This window comes from Notamacropus eugenii, chromosome 1 (genome assembly GCF_028372415.1).
Source record: "Notamacropus eugenii isolate mMacEug1 chromosome 1, mMacEug1.pri_v2, whole genome shotgun sequence".
Lineage (NCBI taxonomy): Eukaryota > Metazoa > Chordata > Mammalia > Diprotodontia > Macropodidae > Notamacropus > Notamacropus eugenii.
The window spans coordinates 428,994,890-429,012,890 of record NC_092872.1 but is presented as its reverse complement, the minus strand read 5'-3'; the positions used below and the strand labels follow the sequence as shown (position 1 = coordinate 429,012,890).

General features: G+C 42.1%; 1 protein-coding gene across 1 annotated transcript in view; it reads left to right on the top strand.

Annotated features, from left to right (window-relative positions):
- The window catches only part of KIAA1755 (KIAA1755 ortholog), a 71,587-nt gene extending 53,918 nt beyond the window's left edge, over positions 1–17,669 (top strand). Inside the window, exons 11-14 of the mRNA XM_072631564.1 lie at positions 2,592–2,730; positions 4,023–4,145; positions 4,710–4,901; positions 16,700–17,669. Of these exons, the coding sequence (XP_072487665.1) occupies positions 2,592–2,730; positions 4,023–4,145; positions 4,710–4,901; positions 16,700–17,626 (1,381 nt within the window). The 3' untranslated portion in view covers positions 17,627–17,669. The remainder of the gene's footprint in view (positions 1–2,591; positions 2,731–4,022; positions 4,146–4,709; positions 4,902–16,699) is intronic.
- The last annotated feature ends 332 nt before the right edge of the window (positions 17,670–18,001 follow it).

The window sequence follows — 18,001 nt, the reverse complement described above, 5'->3', positions numbered from 1 at the left end:
CACTGACAATCCTTTTCAAAGGCAGGATTTAAGTGAAGGTCCTAGGCGGCATAATGGATAGAGGGCCAGGCCTACAGTTAGGAAGACTCCTCTTCCTAATTTCAAATATGGCACCAGACATATATTAGCCACATTACCTGGGCAAGTCACTTAACCTTGGTTGCCTCAGTTTCCTCATCTGTAAAATGAGTTGGAAAAGTAAATGGCAAACTACTCCAGTATCTTGGCTAAGAAAACTCCAAATGAGGTCCCAAAGAATCAGACACAACTGAAAAATGACTAAGCAACCTCTGACTCTAGGAATAGCATTCCTTCTGTTGTACTGATTTGTTGCTGCTGCTGCTGAGGTATCTTCAGTCAAGAGGGACAAAGTACTCTTTAAGGTCTAGAGGGGAGAAGATCATTACAGAATAATAACTCCCACTTCTATGGTGCCTTAAGATCGAAATAAAACCATTTTCCTTACAACCCATTGAGACAGATAGCATAAATATTAGTAACTGCCTTTGAGAACTGAGGAGGTAGCATGCTATGATGGATTGAGAGCTAACCTTAGTATCAAAAGATCTGGGTTCAAGTCCTGCCTATGACATTCTGACCACAGGCAAATGATTTAATTAAATCTTAGTGTCCGCAGATAATCTTCTAAGACTTTAAGTTGAAGATAAAAGCAACTGTCCTATCATCCATCCCCACCCCCCCACTAGTGACATCACAGATATGTTCAAAAAAATTCTTTGAACAAATGCCATTTAGCATAGAGGGAAACTCAGGCTCAGTAAGTATCAAGACCAGATCCAAAACCAGGCCTTATGACTCCAAGTCTAATGTTCTTTTCCTGTATACACAGTCTTAGGGAAAATGTCATGATGGAGGTGACATTCTTTTTGTTTGTTTTTGGAAATGGGAGTTGGCAGAATTGACTTTTTTAAACGTTCTTTCTTTTAATTTTGAGTTCCAAATTGTCTTCTTCTCCCCAGCCTGTCCCCCACCAATTGAGAAGTCAATATGATACCTATTATACATGTAAAATCGTGCAAAACATATTTCCATATTAATCATGTTAATAAAAAAAGAAATAAAGTGAAAAAGTATTCTTCAAACTGCACTTAGAGTTCATCATTTCTCTTTCTGGAGGCATTTTTTTTTTTATCATGAGTCTTTTGGAATTGTTGGATCAGTGAATCAAGTAATCACAGTTGATTAACTTTACAATATTGTGCTACTATGTACAGTGTTCTCCTGGTCCTGTTCACATCATGTTCATATAATTCTTCTCAGGTTTTTCTGAAATGATTCTGATCATTATTTCTTATAATACAACAGTATTCATCACAACCATATACCACAACTTGCTCAGCTATTTACAATTGCTGGGCATCTCTTCTGCTTTCAATTCTTTACCACCGCAAAACAAGCTACTATAAATATTTTTGTACATACACATTTTTCATAGGTCTCTTTGGGAAACACACCTAGTAGTGGTGTTACTGAGTCAAAGGGCATGCACAGTTTTATAGCCCTTTGGGCACTTCCAAACTGTCAGAATGACTGGACCAATTCACAACTTGGACATGACATTTGAGGCAGCTAAGGAACACAGTGTATAGAGTGCTGGACCTAGAATAAGGAAGACCTAAATTCAAATCCATCCTCAGATACTTACTTGTCATCTGACCCTGTCACATAGATAGTAAGTCATTTAAACTGTCTGCCTCAGTTTCCTCATCTATAAAATGAGAAAATGTGTCAAAAACTAATAATAGCACCTACCTCCCAGGGTTGTGGTGAGTTTAAAATGAGACATTTGTAAAGTACTTTGCAAAACTTAAAGACTGTTAATAATTATTGTGTTAATATTATTATTCATTATTATTTGAGTTGATATATAAGGACAGGTAGGAATTCAAAAGACAAAAAGAGGAAATTAACATATTCCAGCTATAGGACAGCATTAGCCAAAGCAGAGAGGCCAACCTGCCTCCAAAAACCTTAGAAGACGTTACAATACTGTCTTCTAAGTCCGGGTCAAACTAGACGCTACGCAAGGCATTTTAGAGAAAGTGTCAGGCTCAAATTTCTTGCAATAGTGGAGGATATAATCTTGAAGGAATCTGTCAGCAAGGATTTATTAAGCACTGCTTGTGTATCAGACATGGTACTAAGCATTAACAATGCAAAGAGAGACAAAAACAAACAATATGTAGCCCTTGCCCTAAAGGAGTTTATATTCTAATGGGAGAAATAACACGTAATAGTTACATACAAGACACATTCAAAGCAGATGGCAAGTAATTTCAGAGGTGAGGGCCCTAACAGCTAAGGGAATCAGGAAACACTTCCATACTACAGAAGGTGGTATAAGTAAGGTTTAGATAAATGGTGGGTGGTGAGAATCATCTGCACTCAGTCTACCGGCTCCCTCTTATGACCTTTTGCACACCTTTAGAAGATGACTAGAGCAGTCTGTGGATGACACCCCCTAGCAGGGATGGAACCTGGGGTCCATTTTGGACTAAAGGTACATTGAGGTCCCTTCCCATTCTGAAGTTCTGTCCTCCATTAATCTGTGATTCCTTCTTGGTCCTCAGAAACAGTATGGCTTTAGCAATGGCCCTATACAGTCAAGTGGAAGAAAGGGTGCATGTGCTGGTGACCACATCTAACAAGAGCCTAGAGAGACTGGAATCCCTGGTGCAGACAAGTGAACTGGAGTGTGAGTTCCGCCAGGTGAGTGAGTGAAGGGGCGTTGGGCCATTCATTGTCCATGGGCTCTCTCCCCTAGGCCAAGAGAATCTAATGCGCAACTCTCTCACCCATAACATACATCTCTCCCACCCACCCCATCACCCCTGGGCAAAGGAGCAAATTTCCCCTCAATATAAAGAAAAAACCCTAATTATTAAAGCTGTCATGAATTCTCCTTTGCAAAAGGTCTTCAAGTAAAGGCTAGTCTGATTCATCAGGATGTTATAGAGGAGATTCATGGTTAGTTGGAAGTTAGACTAGATGACCTCTAAGGTCCTTTCCAGCTATGGGATTCTAAGACTCCCAAGCCTTCACCTGAACTAGGTTAATAATTTAACTATTCTCTAGAGACTAGAAGCTCTGCTTTTTCATCTTTGAGAGCTGAGGATGTTCTTAGGTTGCCCAAAATCATCCCTACCCCTTTAAAAGGAAGAGGTTCTCCTTCTCCAGCACATCCATGTCCCAAAGCAGAGGGATGACCCAGATGGCACTGTGAAGTCCCTCTAAGACCCAAGCACTAGCTTTGCTAGGTTCTTGGACTCAGTGGTTTAGTCTTTGTAGTCTCAATTAATGTATCCACTCAACAAACATTTATTAATGGCTTGCTTTATGCTTATGCAAGTCACTGCATGAGGGAGAAAGTTTCCTTTCCATTCTTGCATAGCTTATAATCTAGAGGATAGAAAAGAATACGGTTAGCCATACAACACTGTAGGACATGATTTTTAAAAATTGCTTACAGAGGTACAAACAAAGTATTATGTGAGGTCCCTATGTGAGGAGAAGTTTGTCATTAGCCAGAAAAATTAGGAAGGCTTCCTGCGGGAAGTGATATTTGAAGTAAATAGGTGAAGATGGAAGAGAGAACATTCCAGGCATAGGGAATGGTGTGGAAGCAGGAGAGCATGGGACATGCTTGGGAGTCAGAGTAAAGAGTCATGCAGTTTTTCTGGACCATACAGTGGGAGGAGTAATATGGAATACAGATGGAAAAGTAAGAAGGCATCAGACTATAGATGACCCTGAATGCCGACTGAAAAAAAAAATTGACCTTTCATTGATAGGTAATACAATAAATAATCAATAGGAGCCACCGAAGTTCTTTGAGCAAAGGAGTAATAAAAGAATGGAGGCAGAAAGGAGTTGGGAAAATCAAAATGACATACCCAGTGAGTGATTCCTTCCCAAAGGTAAAAGACTCAGGAATGGATTGGAACACAGGGCAGGCCTCTCTTCAGCTGCCCACTCATACCTCATTTCATTGCCTTCCCCAGATCAGTGACTGGATTGATGGGGAAGGAACTACATGGCTTAAGGCACTGACACCTTTGGAATGGAGCCTGGAGCGTGTGGAAAAATCCCATGAGCAGTTTGAAGAATTCTTCCAACAGGCCACGGTATGTCACTCTACAGAAGTTGAGGTCAATGAAATAACAGAGGCATGTGGGTGAGCAAAGTGGGTATTAGAGATACAGAAATCCCTGGTTACCTTAACTCCTACTGACCATCAGACATCTGATGTAGGCATGCCTGAGAGAGTAAGCAAGGATTCAGAAAAATGCTCTCAAGAATTCAGCTGAATTCAATATGATAAAAGAGCTGTCATCACCTGTGCCTCTGGTGCATTCTCCACCTAAGACTTCAGGCAGTTTAGAGTACAGCCCAATGCACAAGGTATACACACAACACAAGGGAACAAATGAATAAATAGAAAGGAAAGGACACATAGGGCACCAGATTCCCAGAGCCACAATTTTCTGATACAAAGAGATCTTGTTCTCTCTCCTTCTAACATAATTGGATCCACAGCTACAGTATATGGATGTGTCCCTTTTTTTTTCCCTAACAAACCCTACAGATGCACTAGAGCCCAACCAGGAGCCTTGCATTTAGTGAACATTTCATCGCTGCTTACTGAATTTGAGCAGAACTGATTTAAGATCTCTTCTATTCTCCTTCAGGCTCACTACAACCGAGGCTTAGAGCTATCAAAACAAGCAGCCAGATTCCAAGGAGCTGACTCCCCAGAGACTGCAGCTTTCACAGCTGCCAAGAGCACCTTCCAGGCCAAGCTGACCCACTTCTACATGGCCATAGAGAGGCAAAGGACAGACCTGGAAACCCTCCTCCATCTTTATCGATTTTGCAACAAGGTGAATATGGTTACTCCTCTCCACTTGGAGACAAAGAGCTTGAAGTCTTGGAAAGAGCTTTGAATGTGTAGTTGGATGACTGGCTCCCAGGTTTACATTTCATACCAGGGTGACCCTAAGGCAAGCTACTTCCTCTTTGTGAATCTCAGTTTACAATTATCACTGAAGTATTTGTTTATCTATAACATCAGAATAATAACACTTGCCATAACAATCTGCTTTACAGGGCAAGTATGAGATAGTAAAATGTAATAGAGATATTATTTTTTAATTTCTCTTTTGTTTCTGGTGGGGAAGAGGACACTACACTCTGCAATGACTTCAAGGTCCTCTCAGCCATCCCAAGATCAGCATCAGCCTATCTGTGATCTAATCCATGGTTTTCCAAATAGCTCATTAGAGAATAAGGAATAACCTTCAGACCTGGAGTCAGAGGACCTGAGATCTAATCTCATATCTACAGTTTACCAAGCTGTGGGGCCTTGGGCAAGGTCTTCTCTTTTGGGGCCTGTTTCCTTAGATGTAAAATAAAATTGGACTAAATTATATATAAGATCCTTTCAAGCTCTAAAAGTCATGAAGACCCTCCCCTGCACTCTCCTCTCACCACCACAGTATGTTAGAGTATTCTGAATTTTCTTCTTCCCTTTCCAATATTTAACCAAAATTAATATAAGTGATAATAGATAAAGGAGGGAGACCAGATGTATGTCCTTGGGGGAGTCATATCCTCCCTTGGCCTCAGTTTTCCCTGATGCAAAATGAAAGGCATAGATTAGATTTTCTCTAAGATTCCTTCTGGTTTGCAACTTCTGTGACTCTAAAGATGACTGAGGGTGTGGGCATATATGCATGATGAGATTAGCAGTAGGTTTCAAATAAAGAAATTAGTAGATAGTAAAAAGGGGGCTCCTCTTATATTCCACTGGAATCTCCTAGTGAGTGCTTGACCCAGAAAAGGGTATAAGATGCCAGCAACAAAAGACCCTAGATTTAGAGCTAGAAAAAGCCTGATAGAAGTCATCTAGCCCATCCCCCTCATTTTGCCAGGTACCAAAATGAGACCCAGCAGTTACTTAGGCAAGTTCACACAGGATCTTAAGACTTATAGATGGAAGGATCTTTAAAGATCTTCTGTCTTGGAGTTGGTACAATGGATAGAGCACCAGTGCAAGAGTCAGGAAGACCTGAGTTCAAATCTCACCTCAGATACTTGACTCTCACTAGCTATGTGACCTTGGGCAAGTCATTTAACCCCAATTGCCTCATCCTGGGTCTTCTCCAGTCATCCTGATGAATATCTGGTCACTGGATTCAGATGGCTCTGGAGGAGAAGTGAGGCACAGCCCTCCCTCACTCAAAACAAAGTCAAGTGCAAGTCATGTCATTATTTCTCTGATGGCATGGTCTTCTTCAGCAACAAAGAACAAACACACACACATCTTGGAGTTGGCAAACTATAGCCCACAGGTCGGAGCCAGCTGGATGCCTGGTTTTGTACAACCCATGAGCCAAAAATGACCATATTTGGCCAATGGGCTGTAGTTTGTTGACACCAGAGAGAAGAGAATCACCCAAGGTCCCACATGTTGTAGCAAGTGATAGAGGAGAGACTTTACCAAGACTGAACCAAGGTCCTCTGACCCCCAAATCAATGCTCCTTTGACTCCATTATGCTAGAAATTGACCTCAATTCTATACTGGGCAATTCACTTAACTTCTAAGTGTTCTACTGAACTTTCTTAAGACTGTAAAGTGTCAGGGCAGCTAGGTGACACAGTGGCCAGAGCACTGGACCTGATGTTAGCAAGACATGAATTCCAACTGGCTTCAAACACTTATAAGATGTGTGATTTTGGGCAAGTTGTTTAACCCACCCCCACCCCCCCAATTACCTCCAAAACAAAACAAAGAAACAAAGACTATAAGATGTCTGCCTGAATTGATAAGATTTCTCATTCAGGAGTTCTGTGTACCAATGGAATCACAAGCATAATCTCCATTCCTGTCCCTCTCTTCTGCTTCCTCCCTGAATGTAGAAGGAGAGGGTGGAGGAAGCTGAGCACCAAAAGAACACATAGTCCTTGAAAACTGAATACTAGGGGAGGGGAGTGTTCAAAGGGAAAGACTGATGGCATGTCTATGAGTAGAAACTCATAGACAACACCCTCAGGATCTAGAGAGGAGTGGGAGGGCACAAGGTCATCTGGATCAAAGAATTTGAAGTCAGAAGGTCCTTAGAGATTATCTAGCTTGATCGCCCCATTTTATAGATGAAGAAACTGAATACCAGACAGATGAAGTGATTTGCTCTTCATAATAATAGGAAGAACAGGAAGAACTCTTGACTTGGAGTCAGAGGACCTGAGAACTAATCCCAATTCCACTACTTTCCAAGCTGAGTGACTTGTAATTTATTATCACATATATATATTAAATAGCAAAGCAAAGATGCAATCTGGGGTCTTCTTCAATGTCCTTTCCCCAGCCCCACACTGCCTGCCCCTAGACAGTGGTAGTTTAACAGGCTGTGTTGCTATGATCTTTATAAACACCCTTTGGAAGCCTGGCAGATGTGTGAGCTGGTCTAGGCAGCCTAGTTAGCCAGGGAGAGAGAATGCCAACATCTCCTCATGCACGAGCTCTCAGGGCAGGCTTCCAGGAGGAAGTGGTACAGGATTTGGGCACTGGACAGAAAGGCAATGGTCTGGCACCTAGGAATTAGGCAGCTCTGGCAGCCATGACAGGCTGAGGAAGAAGGGTGAGAGATGGGAGTGGTAGTAGTGGGTGGCTTGGTGATACAGAAGCCACACCACCCTAAATAATACTAATGTAATCATGCCACAAACTAGGATTGATGTCACCCTTTCCCATCTCTGGGCTCCGTGTGCTTCCATGTATATTAAGTCATTTATCTAAAAACAAGTTCCTTTAATCCGTGGAAAGATGGTGCCTCTGGAGAAAATGTTTCTACGCTGCATGCTGCCTAACAGCTCTCTGTCGGATACTAAATTAATGGAGGGAAAGATTAGGTTTTTCACAAGCTGCTGAAAATTGGTTACATTCATTGCTATTTGCATCTGTTTTGCAGGAGGAATGAAGCACCCCAGGGTAAGAGCCCCCAGCCAGACCAATGCTCCCTTTAGCCCATCTGTCTAGGGCTCAGCGAATGTTTTAATGAAGGTCAGAGTCAACCTTCTTAACAAAAACAATCTCAGAAGGTTAGGGTTGTTCCCCAGACATTCTCTGCTTTTGCCAATTCATTTTCATGAATTAAGCTGAAACCTTGGAACCTGTGGCTTCATAACTGGGACTCCAGAGGTCATCTCATTTGACCTCTTCTCCAAAGCAATGGAGGATAACGGTAAAAACCTTGGATTTGGAGTCAAGTGACCTCAGCTCTAATCCTGACACTGAAAAGGCTTGTGTCCCCCAGATCATCCACTGGGCCTTAGATTGGGCTAAAGGAAGCATCAGACTGTCTGGGGGATCTTACCCTGGGCGGCTTTCCTTAACGACTAATCTCTCTAGTCCTCACTGATGTAATAAAGAGGCTGAACTAGATGGTCTGAGACTTAGTTTTGTTTTTTTATCTGTAAAATAAGGATAATAATTTTGAATAATACTTGATGAGAGGGAAAAACTTAGCAAATCCCAGAGCATTACAGAAATGAGTCACCACTACTATGCAGGAATTCTCTCTATATTCCCTCCAATGCTAGGAAGCTCACTGCTTCCTGGGGCAATCCCCTCCATTGCTGGATAGCTACAATTGTTAGCAAATTCTTCCTGTACTGATATCAAATAATAAGAGCGGATATTGATATGTAGTTTTAAGATTTGCAAAAGTTGTAACACATGATTTCATTTGCTCCTTCCCTATCCAGTGAGGTAGGTGTTCTAGGTCCTACAGACAAGAAGGTGTACTAGAGATGAGGAGGAGGAGGTTCAAAGAGAAGGTGATGGCAGGATTTGAACACAGGTCTCTTGACTCCAAGTCCAGCATAGCTTCCATCTATTGCTCTTGGTTCTTGAACCATTTCAAGTTTCTTGGACTTCTTAAGGAGATTAGGTTGTTAGTTAAATAATAGACAATGCAAGAATGAGTCATGTCAATCAATAAAAGATTTCTTAAAGGTCCTATCATGTGGACACAAGGACAACAGGGAGACTGTTCCCTGCCCTCAAGGAGCTTATATTCGACTGGTAGAGTCCAACAAGCTCTGCAAAAAAGGTGGGAGCCACTTTTTTCATCTCCCCAGGGTGCCTCTGGGCAAGATACTACTGACAACATCCTAGATGACTCTAACTCCCTGAATTCTTGTCTCACTATTTTCAGACTCTTCCCTCTAAGCTAGCCTTCACATCCTGCTGCACTGTCTTGATCATAAAATAAAATGGAAATGGAATGATGGCCCCTTTGCCTGGCCATTAAATCTCTTCACAACTTGGCATCTACCTGCTTGCCCAGCAGTTCATCTATCTCTGTGCTTTTGTTCAGTACATATCCAGGCCTTTGCCAGTGGTCTTGATTTTTTCTTGCCACCAATCTTTGATGACTCTGGAAGAGAGAGTGAGGCTGATGACTTTGTGCACCTCTGCCTCACTGAAATCCAATTCATGCATGAGTCAAGGCATCACCCTGTGATGTCATAGGTCCTCTTTGAAAATGGACAAACTCCAACAATAACATTTTGTTCATGCCAACCCTAGTGTCTGTGGTAGAAATCCTTCCACTCCACACACATGCTACATGTTGAAACTGCTCTCTTCCTTTAAGGCCAACCTTAGATACTACCTTCTCCAGGAAGTCTTCCTTTCTGCCATGCCCCACACTGTCCCTCTCCATAAAAGTAAGATTTCCTTCCTCAAATTTCTATTTTTCTCCTGTTTATAGAAAAAAATATGCCTCTTTATTGTTAACAAACTTATTCTGAAGTTGTCAACATTCCTCTCCTCTTCCCCACTGAATGAACTCCAGTGACTCTAGGAGCAAATACAAAATGCTCTATTTGGCATTCAAAGCCTTTCATAACCTAGGCTGCCTACTTTCCAGTCCTTTTAAACCTGACTCCCAAAAATGTGCCCTTCACTCCAGTGACACTGGCCTCCTGGCTGTTCTATCTCTCCTTCCCAGGCACTTTCTCTGGCTGTCCCCCATGCCTGGAACATTCCCCCTCCTCTGCTATAACTGCAGACCTGTCTGGCTTCCTTTAAGTCCCAACTAAAATCCCTCCTTCTACAGGAAGCCTTGCCCAAGCCCTCTTAATTCCAGTGCCTGCCTTCCATTATCTTGTTTATCCAGTAGTTAGCTTGCTTTGTATAGATTTGTTTGCATGTTGCCTCTCCCACTAGATTATAAACTCCTTGAGTGCAAGAACTATCTTTTGCCTCTTTGGTGCTTAATACAATGCCTGATACATTGGTTGATTGATAGAGTCACCTCTAACTTATATTTCTCCTAGCCCTTAGCGTGCTCTTACCTCACTATCCCTTGTGTTACACTTATCCATGTGCATGTTTCCACCCTCACCCCTACCCTCATTAGAGTGGGAGTTCTTTTAGAACAAAGAGAAGGATCTGTGTCCTGTCTACTGTTGTGTCGCTAGGTCCTGCCACATGGTAGTTGCCTAACATTTGTTTAATTGAAATGAAGTGAAAATCCTAGAAAACAGCTACTCTGTTCTATGAATAAAACTCCCTTCCATGCTTTAAGATGAGCATTGCTAAGTACTGAGACCCATAGGTTCTAAAACCATGAGTAAATAATGGCCCCTGCCCTCAGGGAACTTACATCCTAGGTGGAAATATAAGAAAGACACAAGTGGAAAGATAACTAAGGGTGGAAGACAGATTCTGTCCAATAGAAAAGGAAAAGGGTCCAGATAGTAAATGCTAGAATTTAGCAGTAGGCCAGGGAGCATGGTGGGACTGGGTACGAGGGTAGTCAAGAAAGGCTTTACAGAGAAGGTGGGTCTTGGGCTGGGCCTTGAAGGATTCCCTCATTCAAGAAACATCAAATCCCTGTGGTATGCTTAGGAGTTAGAATGCCTGTGCTACATGTCCTGGAGATCACAAAGGTGAATTCTAGAATGAAGACTCCATTCAATAAACAATTCCTGAGCCCCTACTGAGTGCAGAGGATATGAGGGAAGAGATTCAGTTTAAACAAAATATGGTTTCTTATCTCTGCCTCCAAGGAACTGTAGCTAACTGTAAGAGATGGGCTCAAAAATTATGGTGCTAATATGCTGAATGCCATAAAAAGAGAGATCCCTCCTGATTGAGAAAGGGGCCAGGGATCAAAGAAAGCTTCCAAGAGGAGGCAGCTCTTGAGCTGAGTCTTAAAGTGTGGATAAGAAAGATCATGTTCAGGTATCAGAGTTCCCGAGAACCTGGGAGAGGGAGTGAACTGGAAGAAGATTCTGTGTATCCTGGAAAGAGAGAATAGTGTGAACCTTACACTGGAAGTAGGAATGTGAAAAGAATGTTTGGAGAATGCTAATTCATCTGGTTTGGTTAGAGTAATGGGGAGATGGAGTACATAGAGAAAGAGAATTGATGGGTAGATAAGATAGCAGAGGAGGGTGCATTCCAGGCATGGGAACAAAGTGCAACAAAGGAATGCACAGGGCATGTTTGGGAGATACTTAAGAGGCTGGCAGCATGAGGAGGCTTGGAAGATGAAGGCAGAAAAGGAATTTAGAGCCAGATTGTAGAAATTACTTAATTCCAAAAGTTCAATAATTCCTGTATAAAGTAGGCCACCACTGATGTCCTTCTCAGAGGCCTCCCTCCCACATCCACATCAGGTAGAATATTGACCCTCAAAAACTATGCCTGTGGAGCACAAGCTTAGGCAATTCAGGATATGACCCCATGACAAACTATGGGTCTATCTTCCAAGAACCAACCTAGCTCAGTATCAAAAGGCTCATAACCGAAGTGTGGTCCACCAAGGAATGAATTTTTTTAGTCACTACAATTATACATGAAATTTCATAGGAATGAATGTAAAGTCTTTCATTTGGGCTTACAAATCCAACTTCACAAACTGAGGAACAGATATCTAGGTAAGTACTTGTATAACCACATATTCAGAGGTTGCAGTGGGTTACATGTACTAACCAATTCAGTTTTTTAAAATATATGTACAAAAATGGAAGCCAGGGCAGATAACAGAATATGGAACTATTAATAATAATACCTAGTATTTATATAGCATTTTAAGGTGTGCAGGGCACTCAGTTATCTCACTTTATCCTCACAACAACCATGGGAAGAAGGTTCTGTTATTAAATAAAAGCATAGCAGGTACTGTACCAATGATATCAGAAGTTTTAAATCTCAAAATGAGCAGAGGACAATGACAAAAACTAAGGATAAGACAGTAGTGGATCATCATTTTCAGACTGGAAAAAAGAAGAGAAACAAAGAAGGGATGCGACCGTTGCTTGGGGTGGATGGGACAGCGATCAATAACAGCTCAAAGTTGGAGCTGCTCCATTCTTATTTTGCCAAGGAGATAACCTTTGGCCTGGGAAGGATGGAACAAAAATGGCTAATGTTATTTTAATACCTAAGAAAAGTAAGAAAATACTGTAGTAAAAGATGTCCTTGATGACTTCAAGTCATCAAAAGAAAATCAGCAGGTGTCATTGCTGAGCCATTGTCACTAATGTCTGAATGATTTTGGAGAATGAAAGATAAAGATCTGGAGAAGGGAGAATATTGACTAGAAGTTTTATCTAAAGGTGGGGTGGTGGGGAGAGTAGAGTTTGCAAATTCTAGGCTAGTAAGCTTGACTTTTCTTCCTGGCAGAATGTTAGACTGCATTAGTAAAGGGATGGCTAGAGAACATCTAGAAAAGGAAACAGTGATGGCTTCATATTAATGTTTTTACTTCTGCCTCTTCCTCCTTCCCCAAGAAGTTAAGTTGTGTTCACTTTATACATATACATGTATGTATCTACATATCTATATATGTATATATGTATGTGTGCGTATATGTGTGTGTGTATGAATTTGTACCTATGCATATATTGTATAGAATTTAAGTAGAATTTAAGTTCCTTGAGGGGAGGGACTAATTATTTTGCTTTGTTTTGGACTTTTTTTCTTTATACCTCTAGCACCTAACATAGCTTTTGGCACACAGAATATACCTAATCAATGCTTGTTGAATTGAATGCCAGTCTATATCAGGTCAACTTTATTTCCTTTTGTTTCCTCCTTTATAGAGTTACTAAACTGGTAGATAATAAGAATGCCACATGTTAGCCTAGATTTTCACAAAGCTTTTGATAAAGCTTCTCATCTTTATGTTCTCTAAAATGTGGAGAGGTATGGTCTAGACAATAATACATTAGATGGATATGGAGCTGGTTGAATGGCCAGACCAGAGTGGGCCATTAATGGTTCATATCAGTTTGGAAGGAGATCTCCAGTGGGCTTGGTCTTATGGTACTTAACCTTTTTCAAAAGTCATAAAGGGTATCCTTATCAAACTCTCAGGTGATACCAAGGTGGGAGAGATAATTCACACAATGAATGACAGAGAAAGCATCCAAAAAGATCTTGACAAGCTAGAACATTGGGCTCAATCAAATAAGGTGAAATGTAATAGAGATAAATATAACATCCCACACTTGGGTTCAATAAAGCGCCATCACAATGCCATGATGGAGAAGGAGCAGTTAGACAACCATTCATCTAAAAAAGATTTGGAAGTTTTATAGTAAACTACCAGTTTCACATGTGTCAGCATTGAGATATGGCCACCAGAAAGGCTAATCTGAGCTTGGGCTTCAGAAAGAGGGGGAGAGATTCCAGAAATAGGAGGCAATGGTTGTTGGAACACTTCTGGAGAGTTGGACTCTGTTCCAAACACCACCTTTTAGGAAAAACACTGATAGACTTCACAGTGTCCAGTAAGAAGACAACCAGGATGGTAAAAGGCCTCAAGGATATGATATATGAAGAGAGGGTTACTCTAGAGAACAGGAGTCCAGGAATGGGGGTCGGTTGTTTGGTTGTTGTCCTTCATTCTGGAAGAGGACCAAAATGACATCACCATGATAAAGTGAAGTTTCAGTGTGGACGACTGTGGCTGATCAGAGCAATGCAAGCTCAGAATGCTCTTCCACAGATTGGGCACAGATAGTCTGTGTGAACATTTGAGGTGGTTACTCCAAATTTGTGCACCCTATGTTTCCTTTGTGCTGTCTCAATCTGCTTTGCTCATAGAGCACAGCACTTTTTCTGATGTGGGGACACCACGCTGAGGGGTTCTGTGCCAGTGTCTCCCATGTTGCACAATCAAATACAAAGTTCTTGAGAAAGACCTTGAGAGTGCCTTTGTATCACTTCTTCTGACCACCATGTGATCACCTGCCCCATGCAGTACATTTTGCATTCAAACAAAGTGACCAACTCATTGGAGCTGCACTCTCTGAAGCATAGTTTGAATGCTTGACAGTTTAGTTCAAGCAAGGACCTCAGTGTCTGATACCTTATCCTGCCAGGTGTCTTCCTAAGACAGTTCAAATGGAAGCAATTCAGTTTTCTGGCATGGCGCTGATAGACTGTCCGTGTTTCACAAGCATATAACAATGAGGTCAGCACAACGGCTCTGTAGACCTTCAGCTTGGTAGTCAGTCTAACACGTCTTTTCTCTCAAGTCTTTCTTCGGAGCCTCCCAAACACTGAGCTAGCTCTGGCAATGCATGCATCAACCTCATTGTCAATGTGTACATGCCTGGAAAGTACACTACCAAGGTAAGTGAACTTATCCACAGCATTCAAAACTTCTCCATTTGTTGTAACTAATGGTTCCACGTATGGATGGTGTGGTGGTGGCTGATGGAACACCTGTGTTTTCTTGGTGTTAATTAATAGGCCAAAATTAGATAGGCAGCAGAGAATTGATCTATACTTTGTTGCATCTCAGCTTCAGAGGCTGCATTGAGTGCACAATCATCTGCAAACAGAAAATCATGCACCAACGCTCCCTTCACTTTGGTCTTGGCTTGTAGCCTTTTCAAATTGAAGAACTTGTCATCAGTACAGTAGTTGGCCTGGATGCCGTGATCATCCTCATTGAAAGCATTAGTCAACATGGCTGAAAACATCATGCTAAAAAGCATGGGAGCAAGCACACAGCCCTGTTTCACTCCATTGGTGACTGGGAAGGCACAAGAGCATTGTTCATTATCCAGAACCCCGGGCAAACACACCATCATTAAATTGACGTACAATGTTGATGAGTGGAGGTAGGGTGGGAAGGAGAAAGGTTAGCTTTTTAGGTTAAGCATTTTATAGGATCACTGGGCAGCCAGGTGGTGTAGTGGACAGAGCACAGGACCTGAACATAGGAAGACTCATCTTCCTGACTTCAGATCTGGCCTCAGACACTTACTACCTTAAGTCACTTAACCCTGTTTGTCTCGGTTTCCTCATCTGTGAAATGAGCTGGAGACAGAAATGGCAAACCACTCCAGGATCTTTGCAAAGAAAACTCCAATGGGGTCACAAAGAGTCAGACATGACTGAACACAACAATTATAGGATCATCAATCTAGAATTAGAAGATTCCTCTGAGATCATCTGGTTGGGGTGCTGTCCTAAAGGATTCCAAGGTCCAGATATGGAGTCAGAACACCTGGGATGGAGTCAGAACACCTGGGATGGAGCCCCAGTTACACCACTTATTAGCTTTGCCGCCTTTAACCATCATTTCTGAGCTGAGCCTCAGTTCTCTCATTCATTACATGGAAATAATAACTCGCAAATTACTTGCTTCATTGGGATGTGATGATATTCAAGCAAAATAATAGATTTAAAGCACTTTTGCAGGAAGAAATGCTATTGAAATGCCAAGTGTCATTATTCTTCTAGTACATGGTTGATACTGTATTATATTTGGAGTTGAAGGGCTTGGATCTGAATTCAGGCTGTGCTTCTTTCTACCTCTATGATCTTACCCAAGTCACACAGCTATTCTGAAACCTTGTTTTCTCCTCTGTAAAGGGAAGCTGTTGGATTAGATGATCTCTAAATTCCCTTGTAGTTTCAAATATTATGATCCTTGGCACAATTATCGTTATACGTCTTTCTAGCCCTGAGGTCTCATTGATTTTAGTCTGAGTTCATTCCCTCCCTCTCTCTTTTTTTCCATTTTATTTTATTGATATCTTTTGTTTTTATGTCACCTATACTTCTGGATATATCTCCTTCTCCCAGCTACCCAGTGAGCCATTCTTTGTAACAAAGATTTGAAAAGAAAAGAGAAAAAGCAATTGCACAAATCAAACCAATATATCAGCTGTGTCTGACAACAAATGCAGTATTCTATACCAACAGTCCCTGATCTCTGCACAGAAAGTCTGCAAACTCTGTCTGTGCGCTTGTTGGGTATATGCCTAACTAATAGTAGGATCTTTGGGTCAAAAGGTATGGACATTTTAGGCACTTTTTAAAGCTTAATTACAAATTGCTTTCCAAAATGGCTGGGCTAATTCATGATTTCACCAACAATGCATCTGTGTGCCTATCTTTGCATAGTCCTCCTAACATTGATCATTTCTACCTTTGCCAGTTTGCTGGGCTTGAGGTCAAACCTCTAAGTTCTTTCCATTTGCATTTTTCTTATTATTAATTGTTTGTAACTGCCTTTCATGTAGCTATTAATAGTTTGTAATTCTTCTAAGGCCTGTTTGTTTTTATCTGTAGACATTTATCCATTAGGCATTGGTTCTTGATCTTACATATTTAGGCTAATCCCCCTCTCGTTTTTTCAGATGACCTGGTTCAACCTGGATTGTCAGGATTTGGTAGCTGACTTAAAGTTGGGTGAGGGCTGTAAGGCCAGCCAAGATGCACAGCATCACCTGGAGACCTACCTTCAGAGGCTTGCAGCAGAGTTTCCTGCTGAGAAACTATGGGAGATGTGGCTGCAGGCATCTTCTCTGAGTCGAGGCCCTGGCCTGGGCCTTTGGGAGGAAGCTCGGCTGAGGCGGCATGAGAGTTATGTTATTCTTCAGGAGGCTATGACCCGGTGCCAGGGAAAACTAGAGACTGAGCTGGGCCCTAGTAAGGGCAAAGATATTTCAGTGAACTTAGCCCCCAGATCCCTGGAGGGAGACTCCATAGCCATTCTGGAACCTGGGAAAACATTCACTGGGATCCAAATGTGGAAAGGACAATCCATTCCTGGGGGGAGGTTGGGCACAGGTATGAATTCAAACTCTGTAGGCCAAGGTGGCCTAAAGGAAAATGACTCCTTTGACCAGCCTAAGGAAGATGGAGATGATAAAGATAATCACCAGAAAATGGGGGTTTCCAACCCAGCTTCTGGAATTACGAACCCAGAGCGAAGGCCCCAAGCGGGCCTGGCTGTAGATATTAACAAGGCAGTCCCAGAGAATTTGCGGCCTCTCACATGGCTATCTGCTCTGCCTGTGGCTTCCAAGACCCCCACCCTGTGGAAAGGCCTCACCAGAAAGAGGCCAGGACGAGGGTCCCGCTTCCAGTTCTCCCGACATGGTAGCTTCTCATCAGAAGAGACGGATTCACAGACCTCTCTAGAGGACTCACCGCTGACTAGTCCTGTGGTGTCCCTGGAGCTGAGCAGTCCCCAGCTGCTCTGGACTCCAGGAAAGGGTACAGGCATGGCACAGCTAGAAGGCAAGCCTCTCAGTAGTCAGACACCAGGGAGCCCTGTGTAAAATCACTTCAGCAAGCATTTAATAAACACCTACTGTGTGTCTAGATCTGTGCTCAGCTACTCTGCTAGAAGGGAGGTGGTGGGAACTACAGAAGGAAGGGGAGGAACAGTTGCTGCCTTGTAGAGACTTACATGCACACAACATTTAGGGAATAAGACAAGAGAGCATATCATAAAGTATTAAACATAATATAATTGAAATTTCAGATTAATGATAGACAATAAGTGATATGAATGAACAGTAACAGAGAGATCCATGTTGGCTGGAATAATCAGGGTTGGCTTCCTGGAAGAAGTGGGACTTAACTTGGAGCCTTAATGCATGACTTTAGGAAAGGGATTACCCCTCTCTGGGCTAGTGGACCCACAATCAGGA